Raw genomic sequence first — 26,607 nt, 5'->3', positions numbered from 1 at the left:
GTGTAAGATATATTATCAATCTTTTCCTTAGGGTTTTGTGTCTTTTTATCTTAGCTAAGAAACCTTCCCTAGTCTGGTGTCCTGAGAAAGTTTTAAAGATTGCTTTTTACATTAGGTCTTTATGTAGGACTATGCTGTATGCTGTTGATAGCATCAATTAATTTTTTCCATATGGATTATCTGTGGTACTGGCATTTGTTATTGAATACTCCATTCTTTTACCTCTAAATTTGTGTGTTTGGGCCTGTTGGAGTTTTTTGTTGCTCTTGTTGCTTTTTCTTTGTTGTTGTTGTTGCTGTTCCGTTATTCTATTGACTTATTTCTGCAGTCAGAGAAAGCATGCGGTTTTTATTTTTCTATGAATTCATCACATATCCCCTTGGAATGTTTCCATGCCTTCCATAATTTCAGCTAGATAAACAATTGTCTATGGACATCAATTTGGTCCCTGCTGTTGAATCAGTGTGGCAGTCATTAGTGTAGTCTACCAAACAATTCCAGCTCTCTCTCCTTCTGGGAAACCATTTCCCACTCTCCTGGCATTTGGGCATGAACATATGACTTATTTGCAATGGCTTCATTCTTGCATAGAAGCTTTAAATAGAAGCTCCAGAACCAGTGTGTGATTTGCCACATGTTTTACTCCCGCCTCAGCAATCATGGAAGCATAGAGATGGAAATACCCTGGCAGACATAGAGATAGACACAGAGCAGAGCCCCAGGTGACCTTTGGTAGACAGGCAGATGTGTGAAAAACAGATCTTTGTTGTCTTAAACCGTGGAGATTTTTAGCATTGTTCTCACTCGTATATAATTAATTACCAGGAGTTCATTACTCTTGATATAAGTAATATTGTGTAATTAGCAACTTGATGATTGGCAAAATGGTAAACAAATACCTTGGCTTTGTCAGAAGGTAATGATTATATTTTAAAGTCTCTGTTTTAACTTCCTTTCCCCTCTTCCCTCCAATTGTGTCACCCTCGGTGCACTCATACTCCCCAATATCCATGACTTGTCAAACCAATTGGAGTCAATTTTATTTGGCCTGTATATCCTGTCTCAGCCTGCAGTTCCTCACAAGGCCTGTATTTCTTCCCTCAAGCCTACATTTTCTCTGACTGTCTACATTTTTAAAGATGATGCTTGAAGGGGCACCTGGGTGGCTTAGTCCGTTGGGTGTCTGACTTCGGCTCAGGTTATAATCTCATGGTTCATGAATTTAAGCCCTTCATCCGGCCCTGTGCCGACAGCTCAGAGCCTGGAGCTTGCTTTGGATTCTGTGTGGATGTGTCTCTCTCTCTCTGCTCCTCCCCAATCGTGCTCTTCTCTCTCTCTCAAAAATAAACATTTAAAAATTAAAAAAAAAAAAAAAGATGATACCTGAAAAGATAAATGTTTTACCTAAAATGTTAAATGACAAAGATCAACTTTTTAACCCTAGAGTGAGTGGTCATCAGTGAAAAGCATATTTTTTCAGCTTCCTCTTATTATCACCTTGGTGTCTTCTGACTTGATATATATCTTAGACTGGCTCTGATGTTAAAATCCATAATTCTTTGCCAGGGTTGATTACATTCACACACTTGTGTGTTCAGTATCTGACTCTCGTATTTCTGGAATGATCAGGATAAGAGGGTAAAGATAAGAAGTGGGGGTGGCACTAAGAAGGTACTTCACAGGTGGAAGTCTCTTTTTCACATAATCTCTCCAACAATGAAAATTTCCTTTATATTTGATAACTTCCTCCAAAACATGGAAAATCATTGCATATTATTGTGGGGTTAGGTAGTAATGGATGGGGGGAGGGAATTAATGTTCAGAAAACTACATTTTTAATTGTTCACACTTTAACGTGACTTGTATGAATCCTTTGATTGAAATGTTTGTTTCCTAACACATAGAAGGTGTTAGGTGAGGCAGCAAACAGTTTGATGGTGATGATGAGTAATTGTAGAGCATGGAACCCAGCAGACTAATATGGCGGGCCCACCCGGGTGGCTTTGGATTTGGCAGAAGGAAGACACATGATCTCTCAGACAGAATCAGATGTGAGAAGGGATGTGGTAGCAGGCATCAGCCAAATTCTTATTTTATAATTTTTAAAAGACTCTTGGTAAGGGTTACAGATATTCAGAAAAATCATCTCAAGTATCAAAGGCTACCATTTATACCCATGATACTGTCACTAAGTAATAGTAAACATTTCTGATGTTAGATTACTTTTTTGCCAAACTTCCTGTTCCTTAAATAATGATGGTTGATTGGTTAATTAAAGTTTACATTTGTCTTTTTAGGTGGTTCTTTGGATCAATCAAGAGAACAGATGCAGAAAAACAACTATTATATCCAAAAAACCAGACTGGTGCCTTTCTAATCAGAGAAAGTGAAAGCCAAAAAGGAGATTTCGCCCTTTCAGGTATGGGCATTGTTTTGTGTGATTTAAATATGGGTTTGAGAGTCTGTAGTCATGAACCTGATGTGTGCACATGGACAAGTTAATTTGAAATTTGCCTTATTTCTTATTTTCATATTAAGTGCCAAAATTAAATCTGAACGACCCAAGAGTAATATAGAAATTAACAATTTCTATCTATGGATAGAAGTCTCTCTATGAAATGAAAATTAAACAGGTCTGGCTGCATTTTTTCACTTTGTATTATCTAAGGGTCTATCCTTGTAGGGAAATAATAAGCAAAGAGTGGAAACCATACTGTTGTCAAATTTGGTCTTTCCACAGAACAGTTTCATTTTTTGCATTTCATTTGTCTGCCTGGTAGACAGCAAATGAATTGAAATGCTGGATGCAGATGCATTTAGTTAACCCCATGACATGTAAAATTTGGTCAACTGTAGTTTTCCAGCTAAGAGTCAAATACATGTTGACTTTACATTGTCTTAGAAGGAGGTAAGACCTGAGAATTATCTAAATAGTTACAGGAGCTAATATGCATGCTTCTGTTTTCATGAATCAGTCTCTCAGTGTATGTTGCAAAGCTATAGAATATCCTTTCTTAAAGACCATTTAGACGTCTCATTTGTCACATGAGAGTTTTTCTCTCCTTGCTTGCTCTGATCTCTGTATTGTCCAGGTCCATTGTATGTTACTATCCCCTTTAAAGCAGGTACTCTGTTTCGCCAACTAGATATTAACCTTTTGGGGGAAGAGATTTTGCCTTCTTTTATCCCTCTTACCCTGCGGTAAATGCTTATTGTATCTTATTGTGGCTGCCTGGCTCACTGAGCTGGAAGTCAGCATGGCCTTCATGGTGCAGTGGTGAAGCAGGCCCTGAGCCCATGTGTCCTAGGAATTTTGATTGGACTTGCACACCTATATATACCCAGGTGACGTAAGTGAATATTTTATTAGATAGAATAACTTTTTTCCGATTATGGAAGCAATGTAAACATTTTTATAAAACAATCTAAATAATCTAAAGATTATCTAAAATAATCTAAGATATCATAATCTAAAATATCACCTTCTGAAGAAATATTTTTAATATTGAAATAGCTTTCCTGGCAAGGTTTTTTCTGTGCTTAACCTTTATTTCTTTAAGTAAACACACACACACTCATATTCAGGAAAGAAATTGGGATCATCTTGTATAGAAAAAATATGTATAAATATAGGGGTGTGTGTATACACACATACACATAATGGTTCTAGGCTCAATTTTTTTAATTCTTTCAGTATCCTTGAATATTTTTTGCACGTCCTTTAATATTTGTCTAATTCGTATTTTTAGAAACCATGTAATCATCCATTGAATGGGTATTTTATCATGTAATCTATTTCATATTTTGTATATTTCATTAGTTTAATTATTTTGCTGTCATGAAATACGATGCAGTGGACATCCTTATAGATAAATATTTGAAGAGTTCCATGAGAATATTTATTCAGAGGAAGAAAAATGAGTCTTTTGGAAATCTCTATTCTTAATGATAAGTGATGTAAGAGAATTCCTTATTTAAATGCCTCTGTGTTTGTTTATTTGGCTTTCCCAATATTTATATGTAAAAGTAGGTAACCATTATTTAGCTAAAACCTATATTAAATGTTTTAGATTAGCATTAAACATAGAGAAAAAGAATATTTCTATGAGGAAAACAAACTAAAAGTAGAATTGCCTGAGTCATATCTTTGAATAATGCCCAGGCTACAGTGACTATTCTGAACACTTTCTAAGTAGAATATTATGGAACAAAACAGCTTTACAGGCTTAGAACAAAATTACAAGGATATTGGCTGTTATGTGCTGAGAATACTCTAGCGCTTGCGTATGGATTTAGGAAGCTTTGTAGGCCTTGCCTGGAAACCAGCATATCATTATGGATTCTTTTTGAATGAAGTCAAACAATTTAGTCTTTCAAATGAATTATCTGATTGCTGTGTATTCACTGGAGGACAAAGTAAATGCAGACCATTATATTCTACGGAAAGGAAAATTTTCTTATTAGCCGGAAGGAGGGCTATCCAAGAGAAAAATGGAAAGAAAAAGGTCTTCAATACGTCTACATTAAAACAAACAAACAAACAAACAAACAACCCAACTGCTGACTGTTGATTACCACTAAGGATCGTCAGATATACCTGTCATGGATTTATTTTCTAGTACAGTTGTCCCCTTATTCAGCTTGAATTGATGGTCTTCAATTTTGCTGACTGTGTTGCTGCCAAAGGAAGGCAAGTAATACCCCTTTTCTATCTCTATCTTTCATACAGGAGTTTTCCTTAGAAGTATTGTCTTTATTCCTTGGGTGGCAATGGCTTGCAGCTGTCAGAAAAGAGCTTCCTGAAGAAGCATGATTTATTGATGCTTGGGTGGGCTCGAAGCAGTGGCCCAAGGTTGGGGTAGGCGCTAATTGGTTTGTTGTGATCCTTGCATGGCTGTCAGCTCTGATGAGGTCTGAGTAGATATGAAAGAGAGGTAGGGCCATGACACTTCTCCTAACAGCAAGGCACTAATTAGCTATAAATTACAGCCACACTTTTGGATATTACATATTATATGTGGTAGACAGAGAATCTGTCTTCATTAAATGCATGACAGGTAGTTTTAGTAGCCCTACTGTTATCTGTCATTGGTGGTGAATTGTTTTTCTGATGAAAAATATGAAATTTTGATTGCGTGTCAACTTGTTGGGCTATCTGTTGCCTTCAATCAAGTACTTCAGAAGGAATTATTATTGTTACTACCATTAATATTAATTTGCTGTTTGGAGTTCTGTAAGCATTTATATTACTGTTTAAAGTATGGTTTAAGGAAAATACACTTTGAAGGCTAAAATTGAGCTCCAGGTGATGTTTTTAGAAGAGATTCTGCATTGCATATTGTAGTTTTACCTTAGGCAACTTGGCATATTAAAAATTTCCAAAGTTGTAGAGGGAATTCCAGATTCATTGTCAATGAAACCCTTTTAAGAGCAAACAATAACAGACTGAAGATAGTTGAAAAATGACTACATTGAGGACACGAGGCAAAAAAGCTCATCACCAATATTCAGGGAGATGCATTTAGAAGTTGATATCATTTATTTATATATTTGCTGATTTCTTCATCAAACATTCAAGTGCCTACCACGTGCCAGGCCTATGCTAGGTGAAGGGCAGCAAAGGCGGCAAGACACAGTCCCTGGACCCCGTCTTCAGGAAGGTTATACTACACCTCTCTAGTGAGAGGAGTGGAGGCAGGGACCCAGTCTCTTAGGTGGAATGAGAAGGTTTCACAGAGGAGGAAGCATTTGTGTTCTGGACCACTGTTTGTTACGAGGTAGCAGTGTGGGAATGATTATCCCTGTCAAGGCAAGTGAATGGAGTTGTATGTCTGCTGTGTGTGTGTGTGTGTGTGTGTGTGTGTGTGTGTGTGTGTGTAGCAGGGATGGAGAAGAGGAGAGAAGGAATGGCAGAAAATGTACCTGGAAAGGAAAGTTGGAGCTAGACTGTTTAGGGCCTTGTAGACCACGTGAGGGACCTGGACCTTGTTCTACAGAGGGAAATTTGAGACAGAAAGTGACCTGTCTGACCTTCGGGAGAATATGGAGAAGGGATGAGTTTTGCAGGTGGTAGTCTGGGGAGGAGGGATAGGGCAAACACGGTGGCACCCCTTGCAGCTGTTTGCAATCACAGGTGCAAAGCAGCAGAGTTGATCAACATCCCCTGCTGAGGGGCGACGGGAGCCAAGCTCAGCTGGTTACACCGAGGCTCTGCCCTGGCACAGAATATCCCTAGAAACCACGGGGCCCTCTGTTGCTCTCCTTTTCTTATGAGGCAAGGGTGGGAATGGTTGAAGGCTCGCAACAGCAGTCTTTGCTTTGGTACTAAGCAGTCTGAGTCTGGGTATCAACTACTTGCAGGGTTATTTGGAAACCCCAGCACATATGGGCTTTGGGCACTGTGGGAAAATGCAGCTCCTTTTCGGTGTGAGGAAACCATGGGACCTGTCGGAAGTTGTGTTCAGGTGCAGTCCCTGTCGCTGGGCGTAGGGGGTGATAGCGAAACTGGCTCGGTGGGCCCTTGCCACACACTCAGGAAACGACTCCTGGGTTCTTTATTAGACAGTCCTGCTATCTCCACAGATGACAGCCTGAAGCAGGGCAGAGGCATGGCACATGAGGAGTAGGAAATGGAGGTAAGAAATATTGATAAGATGGAACCGACAGGAGTTGGTGCTTGATCAGAAGTGGGGGACAATCAGGATGCAGAAAAATTAGAATGACTCTCATATCTCTGACTTGAGTGTTGGGGGTCAATGTGACTTTAGTCAAGATGTCAAGATGAGGCATATAGGAGGAGATGGCTTACAGGGAGAAAGAAGAGAAGACCAAGGGAAGAAATCTTAGAGATGTTTTAGGCAATGGACATGTGGTGGACATAGAAGTAGCCATTGTCTCTTTTTTGACTTGTTTTTGAATTTGAGCAGAGTGCTTCTATGATAAAATCCCATTACAGTGAACTTGTGGGCCCCATAGAACATGCATGAGTTTTATGACACTTTGTGATTACTATGAAGTCTCTTCTTAAGAATATAAGATGGGTCTCTATAGGGACATGTTTTAACTTTCTTTATTTATTTAAAGTGCTATTTATTTATTTTAAGAGAAAGAGAGAGAGAGAGAGAATACACCAAGCAGGCTCTGCACTGTCAGTGTGGAGCCCGATATAGGGCTGGAACTCAGGAACCAGGAGATCATGACCTGAGCTGAAAATACCCAGGCACCCTGGGATGTATTTTCATTTTAAAGTAAATATACTGAAATATGTAGAACCAAATAAATGTTTTGCCCTTTGAAGTAATACATGTTTAAAATTTATTTATTTTTATTTTTTATTTATTTCTAGGAGAGAGAGAGAAAGACAGCGTGAGCAGGGGAGGGTCAGAGAGAGAGGGAGTCACAGACTCTGAAACAGTCTCCAGGATCTGAGCTGGCAGTCAGCACAGAGCCCAGCGCGGGGCTCGAACCCACGAACCGCGAGATCATGACCCAAGCGAAAGTCGGACGCTTAACCAACTAAGCCACCCAGGCACCCCTTGAGAGAGAGAGAAAGAGAGAGAGGGCCAAAGAGAGAGAGAGAGAGAGAGAGAGGGAGAGAATCTTAAGCAGGCTATGCATTGTCAGCACAGAGCCCAATGTGGGGCTTGGACTCACGAACCATAAGATCATAACCCTGAGTGGAGATCAAGAGTCAGAGGCTTAAGCAACTAAGCCACCCAGGCGCCCCGCCCTTCAGGGTAATAAAATGGCATTGCTTAAAGTATTGTATAGATGGTAAACGTGTCTTATAGAAAGAATATCACCTTTGTTAAAGGCCCTTAGCTGGGGCAACTATGTGTTCGTTCACTGAGGGCAACTTTGATACTTGAAAGTGGCCAGAATGATCTCGAGCAACTTTCTGAATAATATGGACCATTAACCTGAGTGATATCATGGATACAAAGTGCTATAACTTTGTAAATATTTCTGTATATCTTATAAATTGAGTTTGATGGTAATTCAAAAGGTAATGAGAACAACAGCAGCTTCCTTAGGGAAGATGCAAACCCTTTCATGTTGACCTTGTGTGTATCCTTCACACTGAACTTACGTATTCAAAGATTCATTTATATTTATGAGTAACTCTTTGTAGGTAAATATGTGCTTCTCAAGCTAGATTATAAACTCATTGGGCTGAAGACAAAAACTTTTTTTTTTTTTTTTTTGCTTCCGGTACATTCTTCTCTATGTCCACAGTTGCCGTGTAGTTTGTAAAGCCAGTCGAGGCTCAAACCCTTACATCTTTACCTTATAGTCTACCAGGAGCAAAGATAAGCAAGACCATTGTCACTTTCTTAAACCTCTGAAATCTGGACCACGCAAGATCACAAATAATCCTCCTATTTGCTATGCTTCAGGCTTATTTTAGACAAACTATTTCTAGACAAACACCTTTCTTAGACAAACACCTTGACAGATTAGCTGTTTCCAGGTAATAAGACTTTTGTAGAGCAGACAAAATTGGAAAAGGACATCTCTGGTATTGTGGCCTCTGTCTCTCTGCCTGGGACAGGGTGACCAAACTCACTTCCATTGACCACTGAGACACCATTACTACACCCAAACTTTTTGAGGTCTGGTGACGCATTCTAATCTGTTGCTGGCACAGTGGCAAAAGGCTGTGTGTTTTGTTACCGGTCCCCTGAGCCATCCATTCATTCTTCACTTAAAATTAATGTGGACACACCGGCCACCAGAGTGTGTCAACAGTTGTATTACTATTAACCATGAGTGTAAATACCATTGTACCTCCCAAGTAGGGGCCAGTATTAAATAGATATAAAAGATCGCTCCTTGAATTTATTACGCAATGGATTCTGGGGGCATTTTTAAAGATGTTTTGCTTTTTAAAAAGTGCACATGCTGCAGAAAGAAATTTTTATGTTAATAACTTTTATAATCTCATATGAAATATATTAAATTTTAAACATGTTGGTGCCATCTTAGAAAATGCCTTTTAATTAAAGTCATAATTTAGTTGTATCCAGCTTAATTGCAAATATCATTGCTTGTAATAGCAAGTGGCTTTTTTTGTGAATTATGGCATTTCTTAACATTTCCCTTCCTTAACATTACTACTGATAAATTATATTTCAAATGTTTTAAATACTCTATAAAGTTAAATTAACATTTTATTATGTAGTGCATAGATCTGTGTTTATGTGTGTACGTATACATACACACATAGATGCATAGACAAAGAATCTTTTTTGTAGGGCATTGGCTCATGGGCAAATCTCTTACTGAAAATCTATGACTAGCATTTCTAGAAGCCGCAGTATTCTTTAGTATTCTTCCACTTGTCTGTGAATACTACATACTAATTCATCTTAATTCTCTTTTCTGGCTTTGCTTACCTTGTTTTATTTATGTAAGAAAACCTCTCTGTATGAATATTTTGAGCTATTTGCAGGAAAGCACAATAAAATATATGATGCATACTATTGTTTTTTTGAATGTAACTTTATAATAATAAATTCCAGATATTAAATGAATAAGTAGGAAGTTGGCAAGTCATGTGGAGGTTGGTGAAATTGCTCCCTTTTTGTAATTCATGACGTCTTCCATTCCATTTTTTTTTCATTTTATTAGTTGCCACATTAAATCTATTCTTATTTATATTTTGTCCCATTCTATACTTCTAGATGGAGGTAGTGGTTAGGTAAGAATTATTTGAGTCGGCATCCTCCTGTTTTCTATTCAAGAGCACACAGAAGCCAGAATCAGAGCAGCTCTGGAAACTGTCTATCAATTGATGATTTGTTAGACTCTGGGTAGATAGTCTCTTGGCTTCAGTGTGAATTTGGATGGTCTGACATACAAGTGGCTGGAGCAGATTTTGACTTTCACATCAGATCAGGGCCAGTCATGGAGGAAGAGGTGGGGTGCTTTGACCTGTGCTCAGTGTGTGTTTCTGTCTTCGAGAGGCAGGACATGCAGCCACCAGGAAACAGGCAGCCGCTGCCCTCCTGAGTAGAATGACTTAGGGGATTTGGGCTGTCCCTTGGCAACAGTGTGTAGGCCCCTCCTTTTCTGCATCCAAGTGGGACAGCCGCTTCCAGCACAGCAAAAGTTGTACAGATGGAAGATGACAGGCAATGATAGTGTGTTGCAGACTGGGTGAATTTAACTTCATAGAAAGAAAGAAATGAGAACTTTGTTCTCTTGTGATTGTGCTTTGCACGCACTCTTCTGGTTAAACAAACAGCTCAGCATTACTGTCTTAGTCAGTTTGGTGTGCTATCACAAAGTACCATAGACTGGGCGATTTAAAACAGCAAGCATTGATTTCTCACAGTTGTGGAGGCTGGGAGGTCCAAGATAAAGGTGCCAGCAGATTTGATGTCTGATGAAGAGTGTTCCTGGTTTGTAGCCGGCTGCCTTCTTGCTATATTTTCACATGTGTGTATGTGGGAGGGAGAGAGAGAGAGAGAGAGAGGCATTACATGTGAGCTCTGGTTTCTTCCTCTCCTTATAAGGGTGCTATCCCTTCATGAGGATTCTACCCTCATGGCCTCACCTGTACCTAATTACCTCCCAAAGGCCAGTGTCTTAATCCCACCACATTGGGGATGCGGGTGCCAGTGGATGAATTTGAGGAGACAAGCATTAGCCCATAGCAATCACAGAGGACTGAATTCTGTTTTGTCCTGTCAAATGGAATGCCAAGGGGGTAGAAGAAGATATACCTTTCTTCCAGCAAAGCCGTGGGGGCTGAACAATTGCTAAACACTGGCAATATGTTCAGAGGCTTGGTACATTAGCAGCCTTGCTGTGTGTGCTCTAAGAGGAAGAAATGTACACTCATGGAACTGGATGAAGAGGAAGACCAGTGTATAGGTTTTCTTCTGAATGCCAAGTTTTTTTTTCTTTCAATGATGAGTATAATGGGAAAAATAAATAGAAGTAATGAGATTCTGTATACGCAATAACCACCTTTCCCAACTTATGTTCCAGTTGGGAACATAAGTTCATTTATGTGAAGTCTTTGATAAGCCAAAAGTGGTCCATAGGACACAAGGTTTAGGAGTTAAATGCATTTGAAAAGCACCTCATAAAACATTCCCTCAGTCTTGACGTGACAAAGCACATAAAAGTCTTAGAAGACCTACAGCAAAGAAATTTAGCTTTTCAACCCAGAGTTTCCAAAGTCACGTGATTAGAGAACCATTTATTTTTCTATAAAACATGCTTTAGGATAAAATAATAGTATAAGAGATGATAAACAACAATCAGAAGATGTAGAGAAAACTCATACTTATGAGATATTCAATAAAAGGAACCAGAAAAAATTTTGAAGCCATCTGATTTATAGTTATAAAATTCAAGAAAATAAAAATTCCATGAAATTAGCCATAAAAAGCAGCATGAAAGGGAAATAGATCAGAAATAGCAAACAACAAAATTGTCACTGTAAGGATGTATAGAGAAACTCGAGGTGCTCTCAGACAGAGAAGAAAAATAGATGAAAATTTGTGAAGGCAGATAATGCAGAAACTGGAGACATTTCTTGAAATTTATAAGAATAATTAAATGCAAGCAACAGTTAAATATGTGGTAGAAGAAAACTTTCTTGAGTTAAAAAAAAATCTGTGCTTATAAATTAAGAGAACTCACATTGTTGCTGCAAAAGGATCCACATCTAGTGTATCTTTTCAAAATAATTTAGTATCAAGGATAAACAGAATTCTGTGAGCATCCAGGAAAAAAATAATTTCAAAAGAATGAAAATTGAGTTAGTTTAAGAATGTTTTTTCCACACTAAAACTCAATATAAAAATTTTTTTAAAATTTGAAAACTGATTAAAGACCAACAAATCGAAACAAAACAAAACTCCATCATATAGTGTATTTCTTCTTTTCCCCCTAACCTTATTGATAAAGCTGAAAAGATAACTGTGCACCTTTACCTAAATTCACGAGTTTTAATATTTTGTGACATTTATTTTCTCTCCCATCATTTATATTTCTTTTTCTTTTTAAATGCTTCTTTATTTTTGAGAGAGAAAGCAGGGGAAGGGTCAGAGAGAGGGAAATAGAGGATCTAAAGTGGGCTCTGAGCTGTCAGCACAGAGACCAGTGCGGGACTTAAACTCGTGAACCATGAGATCATGACCTGAGCTGAAGTCGGACGCTTAACCAACTGAGCCATCCAGGCGCCCCATTCACATGTCTCTTTATATAGACATATATACAGAAGTTACAGAGATCATTTCCCTTCCCTTTAAAAAACTTTAGTATTAGTATGTATGTCCTAGAAATAAGGACACTTGTCTACATTACTACAATACCATTATAAAAGTTGAGAAATTTCACAGTGATAGAATAATATCATCTATTACAGAGTATATATTCAAATCTCTCCAAATGTCCTTGCTAGCTCTTTATTTATTTGCGTTTTGATGCATTAAAGGATTATGCATTGCATTTGGTTATTGTACCTCATTAGTTTCTTTTATCTGGGAGAGTCAAAGCCTTTGATAACTCTCCTTTGCACACCCCATAAATTCTTATCTACCTTGACATTTCAGCCCTTCAGAGTATGTTCAAGGCCGTTTCCCGGCCTAATTTTTCATACTCTCTTTAGTCAAACTGTGTTTCCTGCAAGATGACCACCAGCTATTACATGACCATGCCTTGCACTTCCCCTCTTCCTAACCCTTTTATTTATTTATTTGTTTAACTTTCTGTGAGTAAGGTACTCAGACTTAGCATAATGTCTTGCATGCAGAAAAATTTTTTTTGATAAATGTTTACTAAAGGTTGAATTGTTTTAATAGTTTCCTACTAATTATTTTCTCACCTTGCCTTTTCTTTATATAGAAAAGCAATTTTAAAGAATATTGGTAAGAATATTTTGAATTTTTAAAAATCATTTATTCATTGATTCATTCATCATAAAACTTTCAGTTGTGTATGCTTTGTGGCATAATTGTACAAATAGCTAGCTCACACAATGACAAGCATTTAATTATTATGCATAGAAAGTGCTTATATGCAAAATGCTTTTAGAACTCAGAGAAGAGAACAGTTATTTCTTAGATTAATAAAGGAAGGCATGGGGCTCCTGGATGGCTCAGTAGGTTAAGTGTCCAACTTCAGCTCAGGTCATGATCTCATGGTTCGTGGGTTCGAGCCCCACGTTGGGCTCTGTGCTGACAGCCAGCTCAGAGACTGGAGCCTGGTTTGGATGTTGTGTCTTCCTCTCTCTCTGACCCTCCCCTGCCCACTCTGTCTCTCTCTCTCTCTTTAAATCTTTAAAAATTTTTAAAAAAATAAAAAAAAAAATAAAGGAAGGCAGGGGTGCCTGGATGGCTCACTTGGTTGAGTGTCCAACTCTTGATTTCAGCTCACACCATGATCTTATGGTCGTGGAATCAAACCGTGGTCAGGGCTCTGTGCAGAATGTGGATCCTGCTTAAGATTCTCTCCCTCTTCCTCTGCCCCACCTTTGCTTGTGCATGCTCATACACACACACACTCTCTCTCTCTCTTGCTCTTTCTCTCTCTCTCATAAATACATACATATGTACATACTTACATACACACATAAAATAAGGAAGGACATTACAAGGAGATGAGACAACAGTCAACACACTACCTAATAGTGAATAGAAGTAAATGGAAAATATTATGCACAAAATTAATTTTTTTTTCACATAATGCTCATTGTTAAGAACCTTTCTTACTTTGAAAAAATCAGATGATGCTCCTTAGATTAAAATAGGAATTACTTTGAACCCTTTGACAAAGAAAGTAGAGATGTGTAAATTATTCATACATTACTTCCCATATGCTTGAATAACTATCAAGGTAGTAGTAGACTGTATATAGTATACGTTTGATCATGATAAATTCAATATGAGTTTTACTTTTGAATAGCATGACAGTACCAGAACTGAGAATTGAACTTAATGATCTCAAACTGGGTAAAAAGGGAAAGATTAAAAGAGAAGTTGAGGGGCGCCTAGGTGGCTCAGTTGGTTAAGCGTCCTACTTCAGCTCCAGTCATGATCTCGTGGTCCTGGAGCCTGTTTCAGATTCTGTGTCTCCCTCTCTCTCTGCCCTTCCCCAGCTTGTGCTGTCTCTCTCTCTGTCTCAAAAATAAAGGTTAAAAATTTTTTTAAAAGAGAAGTTGAGCAGTGGAAGACAGAAGGAAGCAAAGAGAAGAACATTTGAGAAGGAGGCATAGTGTTGAGTTCTAAGTTGAATAGGAAATGAACCTTGGCTTTGGCAATGAGTCTGTGACCCACAGGCCTTCTAATTCTTTCTCTTTTCCACTGGTCTTGAGCATTTTCTTCAAGTTTATACTTCAGGGAAATAATAACTAAATAAATGTTTGTACCTCAAGGCTGCCTGATTCTTAAGTCAAATTAAGCATCTAATCAATTTCTCCTAGGTACTCTAAGTGACAAAATAATTTGAAAAAACCTGTAGAATTAAGCCTAACCAGTGTATTTCATACGGTGTTTATAAAACAGGGACATCCATCTACAATGCTGAATGCTATATGTCCGCCTTTATTTTAAAACCACAACGCTATGCTGGTGTCTATTTTCTGCTTATACTCTTTACAACAATGGGCAATTCACTGGAGGGCTTTCCATCAAAGCCCCTTGCTTTGGGGCTCTACTCCCTCTTGTGGCACCTCAGGAAATAACATGTCATTATGGAAACAATACAAGAGATTTTTGTTTTGTTTTGTTTTGTTTTTAGTTTTCAAGACCCATTAATTTATAAGATGGGGGAGAGTACCTAATTCTGGTTGAAAACAAGTTTACAACTTTAAGATATCTTTATCAATCTCTACTATAAATGAAAACACCTCTGACTGGCACTAATTTTATTTTATTAATATCAAAAAATTGACCAAGGCTTAAATTTTCTTAATGATTTAGTTATCTAGTTACTATGTGGTGATAGTTACACAAAATGTGTTCATGATGCAATAAGTGAATGAAATAAATACAATCCAATTTCATAAATTAGTAGCTTTAATTTTAAACTACATGTTTAAAATGATATATGCATTTTAGCTACTTTATAACTATTTATCAGCATTGCATCAATCATGAAGTCATTTCTAATGCATTTTAGAAACGTGCTTTGCATTAATTTATTAGAAATTCTGGCACAGGAGCTACAGTCTGAAAAAATATTCTGTTGTCTTAAAAGCCTGTGCGTGGCAGGTACTAAATTTATTTTCCTATTTGTGTTAGTGGGGCAGAGACTTTCTTTAAATCCCTTCTCTCTGCAGAGCTAGCTCCTTATCACCTGCAGATGCTTTTAAAAATGTTTTGCTGGAAGTTAAATATTGGAAGAGGCAAAAAAACCCAAAAATGATATTCCTATTATTATACAATTTTAGTAAGCATCATTTTCTGTATATCTCTAATATGGATAATCCTGAACAAAATGATGACCCAGGCCTTCAGAAACTTTTCATTCATTGATTCATTGATTCATTGATTCATTCATTCATTCAATGTCTGGTTAGTGTCCACTATGTCCAGTTAGTATTCAGAGGGCTGAGCTACAATGGCAAACAAGATCGTCTCTGCCCTCATGAAGCATACATTCTAGTTGGCCATGGAAAGAAGATGCTAAGTAAATATAAAAGACATGCTCACATAGGAAAGATATCTATGTATTTATTGTGTTACTCTGGTTTCTACAAGAGAAACCAAATAGTTGAAATCAAGGAAAACACTTTGTTTTTCTATACAGAATAATGATGGATTGGAATAGAAATGAAGATTGCTTTCTTACATTGGCAATTTGAAATAAATCTGGAAGCATTATTTTATACTAAGAATATCTAGGCTGGCAAGATGAGGTCATCAGAGCTTCAGTTCGATTCTTCCATTAAAGGTATTATGGTTTATGATTATGAGCTCTGTATCCTGGTTGTTTGGTTTGGGTTCTTCCTCTTACACAGGGTGTAAGACAAATCACTCAGCCTCTCTGCCTTTGTTCCTTCTTCAGCAAAATGGAGATTAAAAATAGCATCTATCTCTTGGTGGTGTCCTTTGGATTAGATGAGTTAATACGCTACATGAAAGGTACTTAGGACACTGCCTGGCACAAGGCAAGCAACGTATATACTTGCCATTGTCGTTAGCATTAAAACTCAAGCAATAATGAAACTTCAGACTCTTTGGCCCGTTGTGACATAACAAAGGGACCATGAAACTATGCTTATTGCTGTATGATGGACCTATGAAGGCCCCAGTTTTGTTCTTATCTCTTTGAAATTTGTGGCATAGCTTCAGCATTTTGTTTTGTTAGCTTTGGTAGTTTAGGTTCTAAAAAGCAAGGATTAGATGTGATAATGGAGCTGCTATCAGGGGCGGGAGGGATGCCTAGTGAACAAGGCAGAGCCTCAAGTGTCGAGCACATTTATCATCACGTATGACCACGTTTAACTCACCATGTTTCCCTGAATGGGCCTTTGTCATAATGACAAAACTCCAGAATTCTCAGGTTCCATCCCTGTTTAAGTTTGGGTCTTAGCTTTTCTCTTTCAGGAGGTAGATTTCATTTTTCTCCACCACATTCCAGTGTTGCGATGACTATATTTGTGTAAAGTCCCTTGCTGGAATAGTAGAGTTAGAAGTTGAACTGGAAAGGATTTTCAGATCATCTAGTTAAAATACCATTGTACAGCTGAAGGGATTAGAGGACAGATAGGGTAAGTTACTCGTCCAAGGTAACACAGGTAGTGTGAGCAGTGGCTAGCTGCAAAATTGGATCTTCTGACGTCTTTTAAATATTATTCAGAAATCATACTACTTTCCTTAAAATGTCCTCTCTTAGTCAATTTTTGTCCCTAACCTCAGTGGTTTACTCATTTGCAGGAGGGCTGTTGGTTGGTGAGGATCTGTTCGAGGTACCAGGCTTGGGTACCAGGCCAGCTCCATGTATCTTGCATTCTGGGACTCAGGCTGAGGGAGCAGTGGCACTCTGGGGTATGACACTCTCTCGGGGTGGCGGTGGTGAACAGAAGATGGGGCGGAGCAAAGAAGAGGAAGGCAAACTATTCAGACTATTTACAGCTTCTGTTAGGAAGTGCCATATGTGTGTCTGCCCCCACTCCAAAGGAATCGCAGCCACATCCTAAGTGAGTGGGATGGGGAAGGTTGTTACACCTATGGGAAGCCATGGCAAGGGCCAAGAGAGAATGATTCATTGACACGCCTTATACCAATAAATGCAGTCAAAAAGCTCAAGATCCAGTAGAAGAGGTACAGTGTAAATACTGAAGGCGTTCAGGACAGCCTCCCAACCCCCCACCGAATGTGCCACTTTGGCATGTGGATTATTTTGAGCTGAGGCACTTTAGGCCCTGTGGGCTCAGGAGAAACTTTTGTCCCTCCTTTAAGCACACAGAAGAATCTAAATTAGGTCCTTTCCAGAATAAGGGTTATTAACAAAGATACATTTTATCTGAGTGACCCATCTGCATGGCACGGCAAACATCGAATTCCCAAACACCTGCTCTTCTCATCATCCTACGAAGCACATTTCTTTCCTCTGCAGTCCCAGACCCCTACCTCCTTCTCTTTAGTTCAGAATGACATCTGTACCTCATTCTGCTTGACTGTCTTTAGCATTTCCATGTCTGTGTGGATTCCCCTCCCCATACGGACACTCATATTAAATTTGATTTTCTCCTGTTAATCTGTCTCATGTCCATTTGACTCTGAGTCCAGCCAGCAGGGCGTTTGAGGGCGCAGGAGTTCTTGGTCCCCAGTGATATACGGAGCAATAGTGTGGGATGAATTCAGTAACGGAAGTGAGATACACAGGACCAAGGGAGCTGCTCTGCTTGCGTAGGCCAGGAGGCTTGACGGAGGAGGCGTTGCCTGGACTGGGCCTTGAAAAACGAATTTATCTCTAACATATAAATAGGATGGCATTCTAGCTGGAGTTAACAGTTTGTGCAAATGCACAGAGACAGGAAACGGCATGGTTGGAGCTGGGCAGTGAGGGGAAAAAAAAGGAAACAGCATGGTGCATTCAGGAAACTCCAGATACGTATTTTAACCTTGAAGACAGAGTGCAGCAGAAAGCTCTCAAGGCATTTGAACTTAGGCAATGGGAAACACTTGACGAGCTTGAAAAAGGAGAATGATGAGTTCAGATTTAGGTTTGAGAAGGCTATTCGGGTGACTGTGGCAGACGGACAGCCATGCTGGAGACAGGGAAAGCAGTGCTGGAGCTTGCTCGGAGAGTAGTCCCGGAGAGAGAAATCGAGGGGCATTCCACGAGGAGGTGGTGGTGGTGGGGAGTACACGTTGGCAGGGCACAATGCTTAGTCAGAGATGAGAAGTCAGGAAGAGAGGGGCTACAAGGGTGACCCCCACACCTCTAGTTTGACCGTCTGGGTTTCAGGATGCCAGTACCATTCACTGGGATAAAGTGTTCAAGCTGGGGGTGGAAACTTGGGGAGTAAGTTAAAATTTTGACTTGGTACATTTGAGGTGCCTGTGGGATCTAGAAGGCAAGAGTGAGTGCAGCATTTTAGAGAGAGACCGGGGGTCACCACATATTCTTTGTGGTCATCGGAAGCTGAATGTCTACAGTAACATCAAGAACAAGTGGTGACAGATTATGTGATGTCCTGGGTCAGAGCAATGTTAAAGGAGCAGATGAAGGTGCAGAAGCCTGAGAAGCAGTAAGAATGAGAAAGAATCATGGTATTAGATGGAGGACAGTGTTTCAAGGAGGGAATGTTCAACCTATGTCTCCCTTGAAAAGCTGTGAATTGCAGAATTAGGCCTTATCTGCAGCATTATCATCATCTCATGATTAAGAAGTAGCAATAAATTTACTTGCTTCCAGAGCAAGTAAAGTGAGCAATGCCTTTTGAGAGCTGCCTGGCAATCAAGGGAGAGAGTCGGTGTAAGGATCAATTGGTGTAAGGGTTTGGGATTCAGAGTTTTATCACCTGCTTTTGAATCATAGCACTAATATTTGCCTGCTATGTATCCAGAGGCAAATTACTTAATCTCTTTGTACACTTTAGTTTCTCCTCAGTAATGTGATGAAAATAATATCCATATCCCACAGGGTTGTTAGGAGGATTAAATAAAATATTACATAAAAAAAGCACTGAGCACACTGCTTGCTTAGGGCAGATGCTCAATAAAAATCCAATTGCTTTTTTTTATTATTATTCATAAATAGTGCTGCCTTTTGCACAGAAAGATGGAGGCGTTGGCCCACCTTGCCCTGGAACATGTGCTTTGAACTTTTCCTGGGAGGGCAGCGATGGATCATGCTGAGTGTTCAGTTATTCACCTGCTTCACCCCTGAGCTGGTGAGTCATTAGGAAGAGGATTGGCCAGCCTTCCAAGTGCAGCCCGAGACTAGAGGATGGTTTGTCTTTATTGTGGAGTGTTTGGCTGAATGTGACCTGAAGTATGTATGCCTTGAAGGATGACAAGTGTAATGTAACTAGACAGATCTTGTGTAACTATCATCAAATACTTATCTGAAGTACACAGCAGGAACATATCCTTTATCCTGGGTCCTCATTCCATATGAAGAAATTTCCAAGTATGAGAGCTATTGCCTCTTGGAAATGTGAATGAATAATGAGCAAATTACCAATAGTTGTCATGCATACGCAAGCACAATGAAAAAAGTGGAAGGAGGCCATATTCCTCTCTGAGAATAAATCAGCCAATACATGAGAAGGTCCTTTGGATTTTCACAAGAAGATAAAAACTGATTTCAAGGTATTTTAATTATCATTCACTACATTCCTCAGTGACTTTCATGTTCACTGTTTAATACGTCTACTGGTTACTGAAAGTGGGTGGGGAGAAGAAGAGGTGTTCTCCAGCATGGGGAAAGCTTCCTGGGGGTTTTGAGAGAGTTTTCACAAGGAGGAGTAAGAAAGATATCATTCAGAAACCCTTGAGATCTGAAACATTCTCCTGAGAAATCAACAAATTACTACTTTGTTCAACAAACAAGCCAGGAAACAGGAAATAAGTGGTTGAAAGCCTTGCTGTGCTTACTGTTGTTTGCCAACACCCCAGATGACTAGACTTGGCTCTCAGCCCTGCAAACAAGTAGCAGTTTATTTCTGAATCTTGGGTTTTGCCCAATCAGTAAAAGAGGGATTTAGACTAAATCATTTTTAAAGTTTCCTGTCTTTCATATATCACATTCTCTTTTCGTTGATGGACTACTAGAATTTGCAAAGACTAGTCTAATATTGTTCTTTTGGAGGAGTCTTTTATAATCTGAAAAGGAGCTTCAAATTTCCATGAACAGAAAGCCCAGAGAACTAGCCTATTCCATTGTAGGACAGTTTATTCTATCAGAAGTTCCTTCTTATGTTTAGTAAGTGCACACTTTCATTTGATTATCATTTCATTTGTGTATGTTTGCTTCCTTCTACAAAAGGTTTTAAGTTGGCTAACACGGCTGAAACACAGTGTCGAATACAGCTAAACATAAAAAAAGACAAAATCAATGAAAAAGAACAGAGAAATAGATTTTGCCGAGCCTCTAATGGGAGATAATTATCACAGTTTAGAAGTCAGTTTAGCCACGGGTTTTCTGGAAGTTAAGGCAAAAAGGGAAACACATTGTGTTTCTCACTGGCTAAATGTAGGAAGAGATGCATTATGATTTTAAGCATTAAGTTCAAAGAGAAATGAATTCATGGGGGTCTTTATATAAAGAATATCAAGTATTGGAATAGACAGTCTTTTTTTTTTTTTATGTTTTATTTATTTCTAGGAGAGAGAGAGAGAGAGAGAGACAGCGTGAGCAGGGGAGGGTCAGAGAGAGAGGGAGTCACAGACTGAAACAGGCTCCAGGCTCTGAGCTGGCAGTCAGCGCAGAGCCCGACGCGGGGCTCGAACCCACGAACCGCGAGATCATGACCCGAGCGAAAGTCGGACGCTTAACCAACTACGCCACCCGGGCGCCCCTGGAATAGATAGTCTTGAGCTAAATGTGTGAACATTGTCTTACATAGTTAATTCTTATATTGCCTCTCTAAAAAAACTGGGAACATGATGCATGTGTTCTTATTTTAGAGTCACTGTACCTTTATTAGTGTTGGTTTGGAAAACAGAGGGAGTAAAATACTCACAAATCTGCCAATCTCTTCATGTTGGCAAATTTAATCATCTTTGCCCATATGCAGTTATGGTTTTCACAGGGAACCTCAGCTGGGTTCCTTTAGCGCTAAAGGGCCCCAGGATACGTGAGCTGCCAGATGTATCCTCATGTTTGAAATTATACTATTCTCTTAATTTTGTACCCTGCTTATTTCTTTCACACATCACGTTTCTTCTTGTTGCTTCATAATTTTTATGATTATATTTTTAACTCTCAATTTTCAAAGTTACTACAATTTAATAGTTATTTAGTGCTATAAAAATGCTGCAGTGAGCATCCTTTTATAAATTGCTTTTCCTGTTTTGAATGATGAACTGCGTTTTGTTTCCCATATAAATGCTTTTATTAAATTTCATGTTTGAAATTCATTCCAAATTCCATGTTGGACCCACATTAATGGACGCTGTAAGAGCCACCCCTTTGCAATGCATTGGTGTATTTATAATAAGAATGCTGCTGCTGATATTACTCATTACATTTTCTGTGTTTTGTTTGTTTACTTATGTCTTTTGTTTGTTTGTTTTGTTGTTTTTTTTTTTTTTCCATTTTCTGTGTTTTCTTTATGAGGACCAAATGAGAAATTTCTCATTTCAATTTCAGGAATAGTTGTGTTTTTTGTTTTGTTTTGTTTTTGTGTTTTTGTTTTTGAGTAACAGTGTGTTACTATGTTCTTCAGGGAATCAGGTAACTGAATGTGTTTCCCTCCTGGCTGTGAGTTGCCAGAAATTCAGAGTCGAATCTTTTGTACACATTTAGCAAACATCGATTGGAATGTAAAGAGCACCTCTTACATAAAGCATACCAACCTCATTCCTAGAGTATCATTCTTTCCTTCACCTTTTGTCCTATTTCCTTCATCCACTTACTCTAAATTTTATTTTATTTTGATAATTTATGCAAGCCTTTGAGTCTTTCTGGAACAAAGCAGGGACATAGTTAAATAAATGAACGTCAATATTTGGATTATTTCCTTAGGGTAAGTTTTGAAAAGTGGAAGCACTGGCTTGCATGTCGTATTAAATCTGAACCCAGTGAAAGATCTTCTGTAGGAAACTGAGATAATATAATCCGAGTATGTAAATTCCTGGTGATTTATTGCAGATATAATATTGAGTGAGACATTAGAGTCCCAAGAGGAATAAAGAGTCAGGTTTCCTGGAGAGTTTCTCTGCAATATCAGATGCTGCAAAAGCCATTTTCATAGGAAACTGTGGGACATACTTCCCAGTTACCTGGCACATAGTCAGTGTTACAGTTATGTACTATTAATTTAAAGAGCTACTCATCTTTAAAAAATTTTTTTTTAGTTTTAGTTAGTTAGTTAGTTTGTTTCTTTGTTTGTTTTTTAAAGTAGGCTCCACACCCAATGTGGGGCTTGAACATCCAACCCTGAACTCAACAGTCATATGCTCTACTGCCTGAGCCAGCCATGCACCCCCAGATATTCATCTTGTTAAGATGTATAAACAATACAATTAGTGTTCTGTTCTGAAAATTTAAGAGCCAGCTTTGAAAGGGAGTTTGGCTTACTTTTAGAAGGATCATAAGGGTCTTGAGGATAAGACCAATAGTTTTCTCAAAAATGTCATAAGTATTTGGACAGATATTTGGTTCAGGCTCATGATTTCTGTGCTCTGAAATATAGGAAAGATAGTCCATTTGTGTGTGTTAGGATAACTGATTTTGTTGTCTTTGACTTGCAAAGGTACCTAGTAATTGGGCGTTTCCTCAAATAGCACTTTTAGTAAATTTTTCTGAGTCGGCTAATGAAGCCATTCTCTTAATGGGTCTTCACTTAGCTCAACCTGCCAGTTTAATAGACTCACTGACCAATGTCCACAGCACTCTGAAATATGCCTGGCTGGAAGGCGAATGTCCTTGGGGATGCACTAGTTGAGTTGTGTGCATAAAAAATGGTTCTGTTTATTCCCCTTGGTTGCATTGTGTGTGTTTCGTTTTCCAAGAAAACAAGATAACAACTCTTCTGCATGATTCTTTTTAAAATATTTTAAGACAGATGTACTTTCTCCTTTCAAAATAGTTCATACTGGGATCTGACCGTATCTGCTGTAGAACAAAATAGAGTGTACAATGAGTGTGTGTCTCAAGTTCTGTTTTAATGGGGAGACAATATAATAACTCAATTAAATGTTATTTACTTAGTGGTGTAGACCAATGTCAGCATGATTTCTGAGGCAATGGTATAGGAGGGGATACTGTGATTATCTTCAGAACAGTTTTGAAAAGTACTAATAAACAGGAGTTTGCAAGAAAAAGCACACTCTCACACAGACTTAAGAGCAATTTCTTCACTTAATATATTTAGTGGCCACTATGAACATAATCATTATTGTGCCAAGAATGGAATATTTTACTTTCTAAGTGGCTCTCTTTTGTTGACAAAGCTATTTGAGTGTACTGATATTCTACCATAGTACTCACACATTACACATTTAGATATATCTATCATCCTTTGTGAATAATGACACTCAAACTGTCCCTGTGGGGGTCTGTAGATAAGATCATTATTCTCATTTTCTAGATAAGGAAACTGAAATGAAATTCCTTGCCTAAGGTCAAAGAACGAGTCACTGGTGAAATAAGATTAGGGCAGTGAGTTCTTGATTTTCAATCCTTTGTTCAATCAACTAAGTCATATTGTTTTACTCAATATGGGAACAGATTATTATCAGTCAAGAGGAATAAGACTGTGCCCAGATGATGCCAGAAGATCAGCTGAAAAATGAAAATCTGCTCAATCAACTATTTGTTTATCTATAAAATGCCAAACTACTCATTTTACTGATATTTTTCACTGGGCTACTAGGTTGTCTTCATGTCTTGCAGACATAGTCTCTAACTTTACGTTCATATTGCATTCTGAAGTTCATTTCTAGAGGTTGTAAGTCTTTTAAAAAACCTAATTTTGGAATATCTTGGATTTCCTAATGATGTAGTATGTACTGAATCGTCTGTTAATGGTGTGGTAGAATGGGGACAGAACTCCTTGAAAATGCTTTTAGATGAAAGCTGTCAGCACTGCTTTATGTAGCAGCAAACACTTCTACCATCAGAGAAGATATAAACTAGGATCTCACCATTAGGAGAAAGCTGGACTTCTGTATCTGCCATCCACCACTTAGAAAAGCATTTTAGGACTCCTGGGTGACTCGGTTGGTTAAGCATCGACTCTTGATTTCAGCTCAGGCCACGATCTCACAGTTTGTGAGTTCGAGCTCCGCATCAGGCTCTGCGCTGACAGCATAGAACCTGCTTGGGATTCCCTCTCTCTCCCTCTTTCTCTGCCCCTCCCTTGCTGGCACACTCTCTCTCCTTCTCTCTCTCAAAATAAATAAACTTAAAAAAAATAAAGAAAAGCATTTGAGTCTGGCAAATAGAACTGAAATCAAAAGATTCCATCTATATTACACATATTCCCCCAGAATTAGTTACTCTGGATGTGAAGGTGGCCAAATAATCACGTAACCTGTGACACAGTCCTTACAGAAGTTAGTGGGAAGAAAAAGGTGAATTCTTTCAACATTCAACAAACCTTTAATCTACTCCTCCTACATGCTTACCTACATCTCTGCAATATATCCTAATTCTTGGACATGTTCTGGTAGATTAATCTGTTGACAGGTGAAACATTTTCCCCTAGGTCAAACAGCATAAATGAGAGTCAAGATGTAAACTCAGGATGCTTGGCCTTTTAGCTAAATTCATTCAGTCATGATGCTCCTGAGTTTGTTGATGGATGGTTTCATTATATTTTATAGTTAGCCTTATGGTTTTTGCAGATGAACTACTTAGAATGCTTAACTAGTCTGAACTCCGTCATTCACAATAAGAATGGCACAAACATTATCATTCACTTATATTCTGTAGAACTTGAAATAGGTTTGGCCCAATAATAAAGATCATGGCAAACCAGAAAAAAAATAGAAAATTCATTTCTGCCTAGTTCTGAGACCCTCTGAATGCAATCTTTATTAGAAATGACAACTTGCAAATATGTGGTCTCACTACTATCAAATTAAAACCATTTTTAAAAAAACAATCATATATTTTGGATTTGATTACTCAAAAATACAATATTAAAAGTGCTTTCATCCAGACTAAAATGTATTGGATTTTCCTGATGTAGCTTCTGTGGTCTTATTTGTAAATCAGATATATATATATATATATATGTGTGTGTATATATATATTCATAACTGTATATGTATTTAGTCTCTTAGTCTTATTTAAGTTGAAAACTTGAATGAACCCTATATAAATATCCATTCTGGATATGGTGGATGAAGTAGTTATTTCTGTGTTATGTACAAACATTTTTAAAAAGGATATAAATATGAATGCCTGTCCTTTAATATTATGTATATTCTGGGGCTAAGTGTTCTCCTCCTTTTAAAAATAAAATTCCAGAGAAGTCTTATCCTGAGTATTTGAATAATTACCTAGCTAATTTTGCAGCAGACATTTCAGAAGCTTATATTTCACTTCAAATTCAAGAGTTGGTGAATCATCGTGCAGATGACGTGATTCTTTTTTCAGTTTTATTGAAGAAAAATTGACAGAATTGTAAGATATTTATTAAACTGATGATTTGACATACACATACTTTGTGAAAGGATTGGTCCCACTGAATTAATTAACATATCTATTACCTCACATATTTACCTTTTTTTTTTTTTGGTTTTGTAAGAGAACATTGAAGTTCTACTGTCTCAGCAAATTTCAATTATACAGTACAGTGTTATCAATTATACTCACCATGTTATACTTTAGATCCTCACACTGTATTCATCTTATAACTAAAAGTCTGTAACCTTTACCAACCTCTTCCTATTTCCCCCATCCCCTAGCTCTTCGCAACCATTTTTCTCCTCTTCATTTCTAGTTCAACTTTATTAATTTTTTTAAATTTCCACATGTACATGATACCATTCAGTATTTGTCTTTCTCTGTCTGGCTTATTTCACTTAGCACATGCCCTCCATGTTCATCCATGTTGTTGCAAATGACAGGATTTCCTTCTTTTTAAATGCTGAATACATTTTCTTTAGCCATTCATTTGTCAGTGCACTCAGGTTGTTTCCATACCTTGGCTATTGTGAATAATGCTACCGTGAACATTGAAATAATGATTGTGTTTTCTTTGGATATATACTCAAAAGTGAGATTGATGGATCATAGGGTGGTTTAATTTTTAATTTCTTGAGGAAACTCCATAGTGGCTGTACCATGTAATGTTCCCACTAGCAGTGCACAATACAAGGGTTCACTTTCTCCACATCCTCCAGCATTTGTTATCTCTTATCTTTTGATAATAGCATTCTAACGGGTATTAGTTGATATCTCATTGTCATTTGGATCTGCATTTCCCTGATGATTAGCAATGCTGAACACTTTTCCTGGTAC

The 26,607-nt window shown here is 38.2% G+C and overlaps 1 protein-coding gene across 1 annotated transcript in view; it reads left to right on the top strand.

Annotated features, from left to right (window-relative positions):
- Positions 1 to 26,607, top strand: part of FRK (fyn related Src family tyrosine kinase) — a 98,256-nt gene that overhangs the window by 46,147 nt on the left and 25,502 nt on the right. Inside the window, exon 2 of the mRNA XM_039222574.1 lies at positions 2,298 to 2,419. Coding sequence (XP_039078505.1) covers positions 2,298 to 2,419 — 122 coding nt within the window. The remainder of the gene's footprint in view (positions 1 to 2,297; positions 2,420 to 26,607) is intronic.

This window comes from Hyaena hyaena, unplaced genomic scaffold, assembly GCF_003009895.1.
Source record: "Hyaena hyaena isolate Hyena2069 unplaced genomic scaffold, ASM300989v1 scaffold_1159, whole genome shotgun sequence".
In the NCBI taxonomy this organism is placed as follows: Eukaryota; Metazoa; Chordata; class Mammalia; order Carnivora; family Hyaenidae; genus Hyaena; species Hyaena hyaena.
The sequence above is the reverse complement of the archived record's forward strand: the minus strand, read 5'-3'. Positions and strand labels throughout refer to the sequence as shown.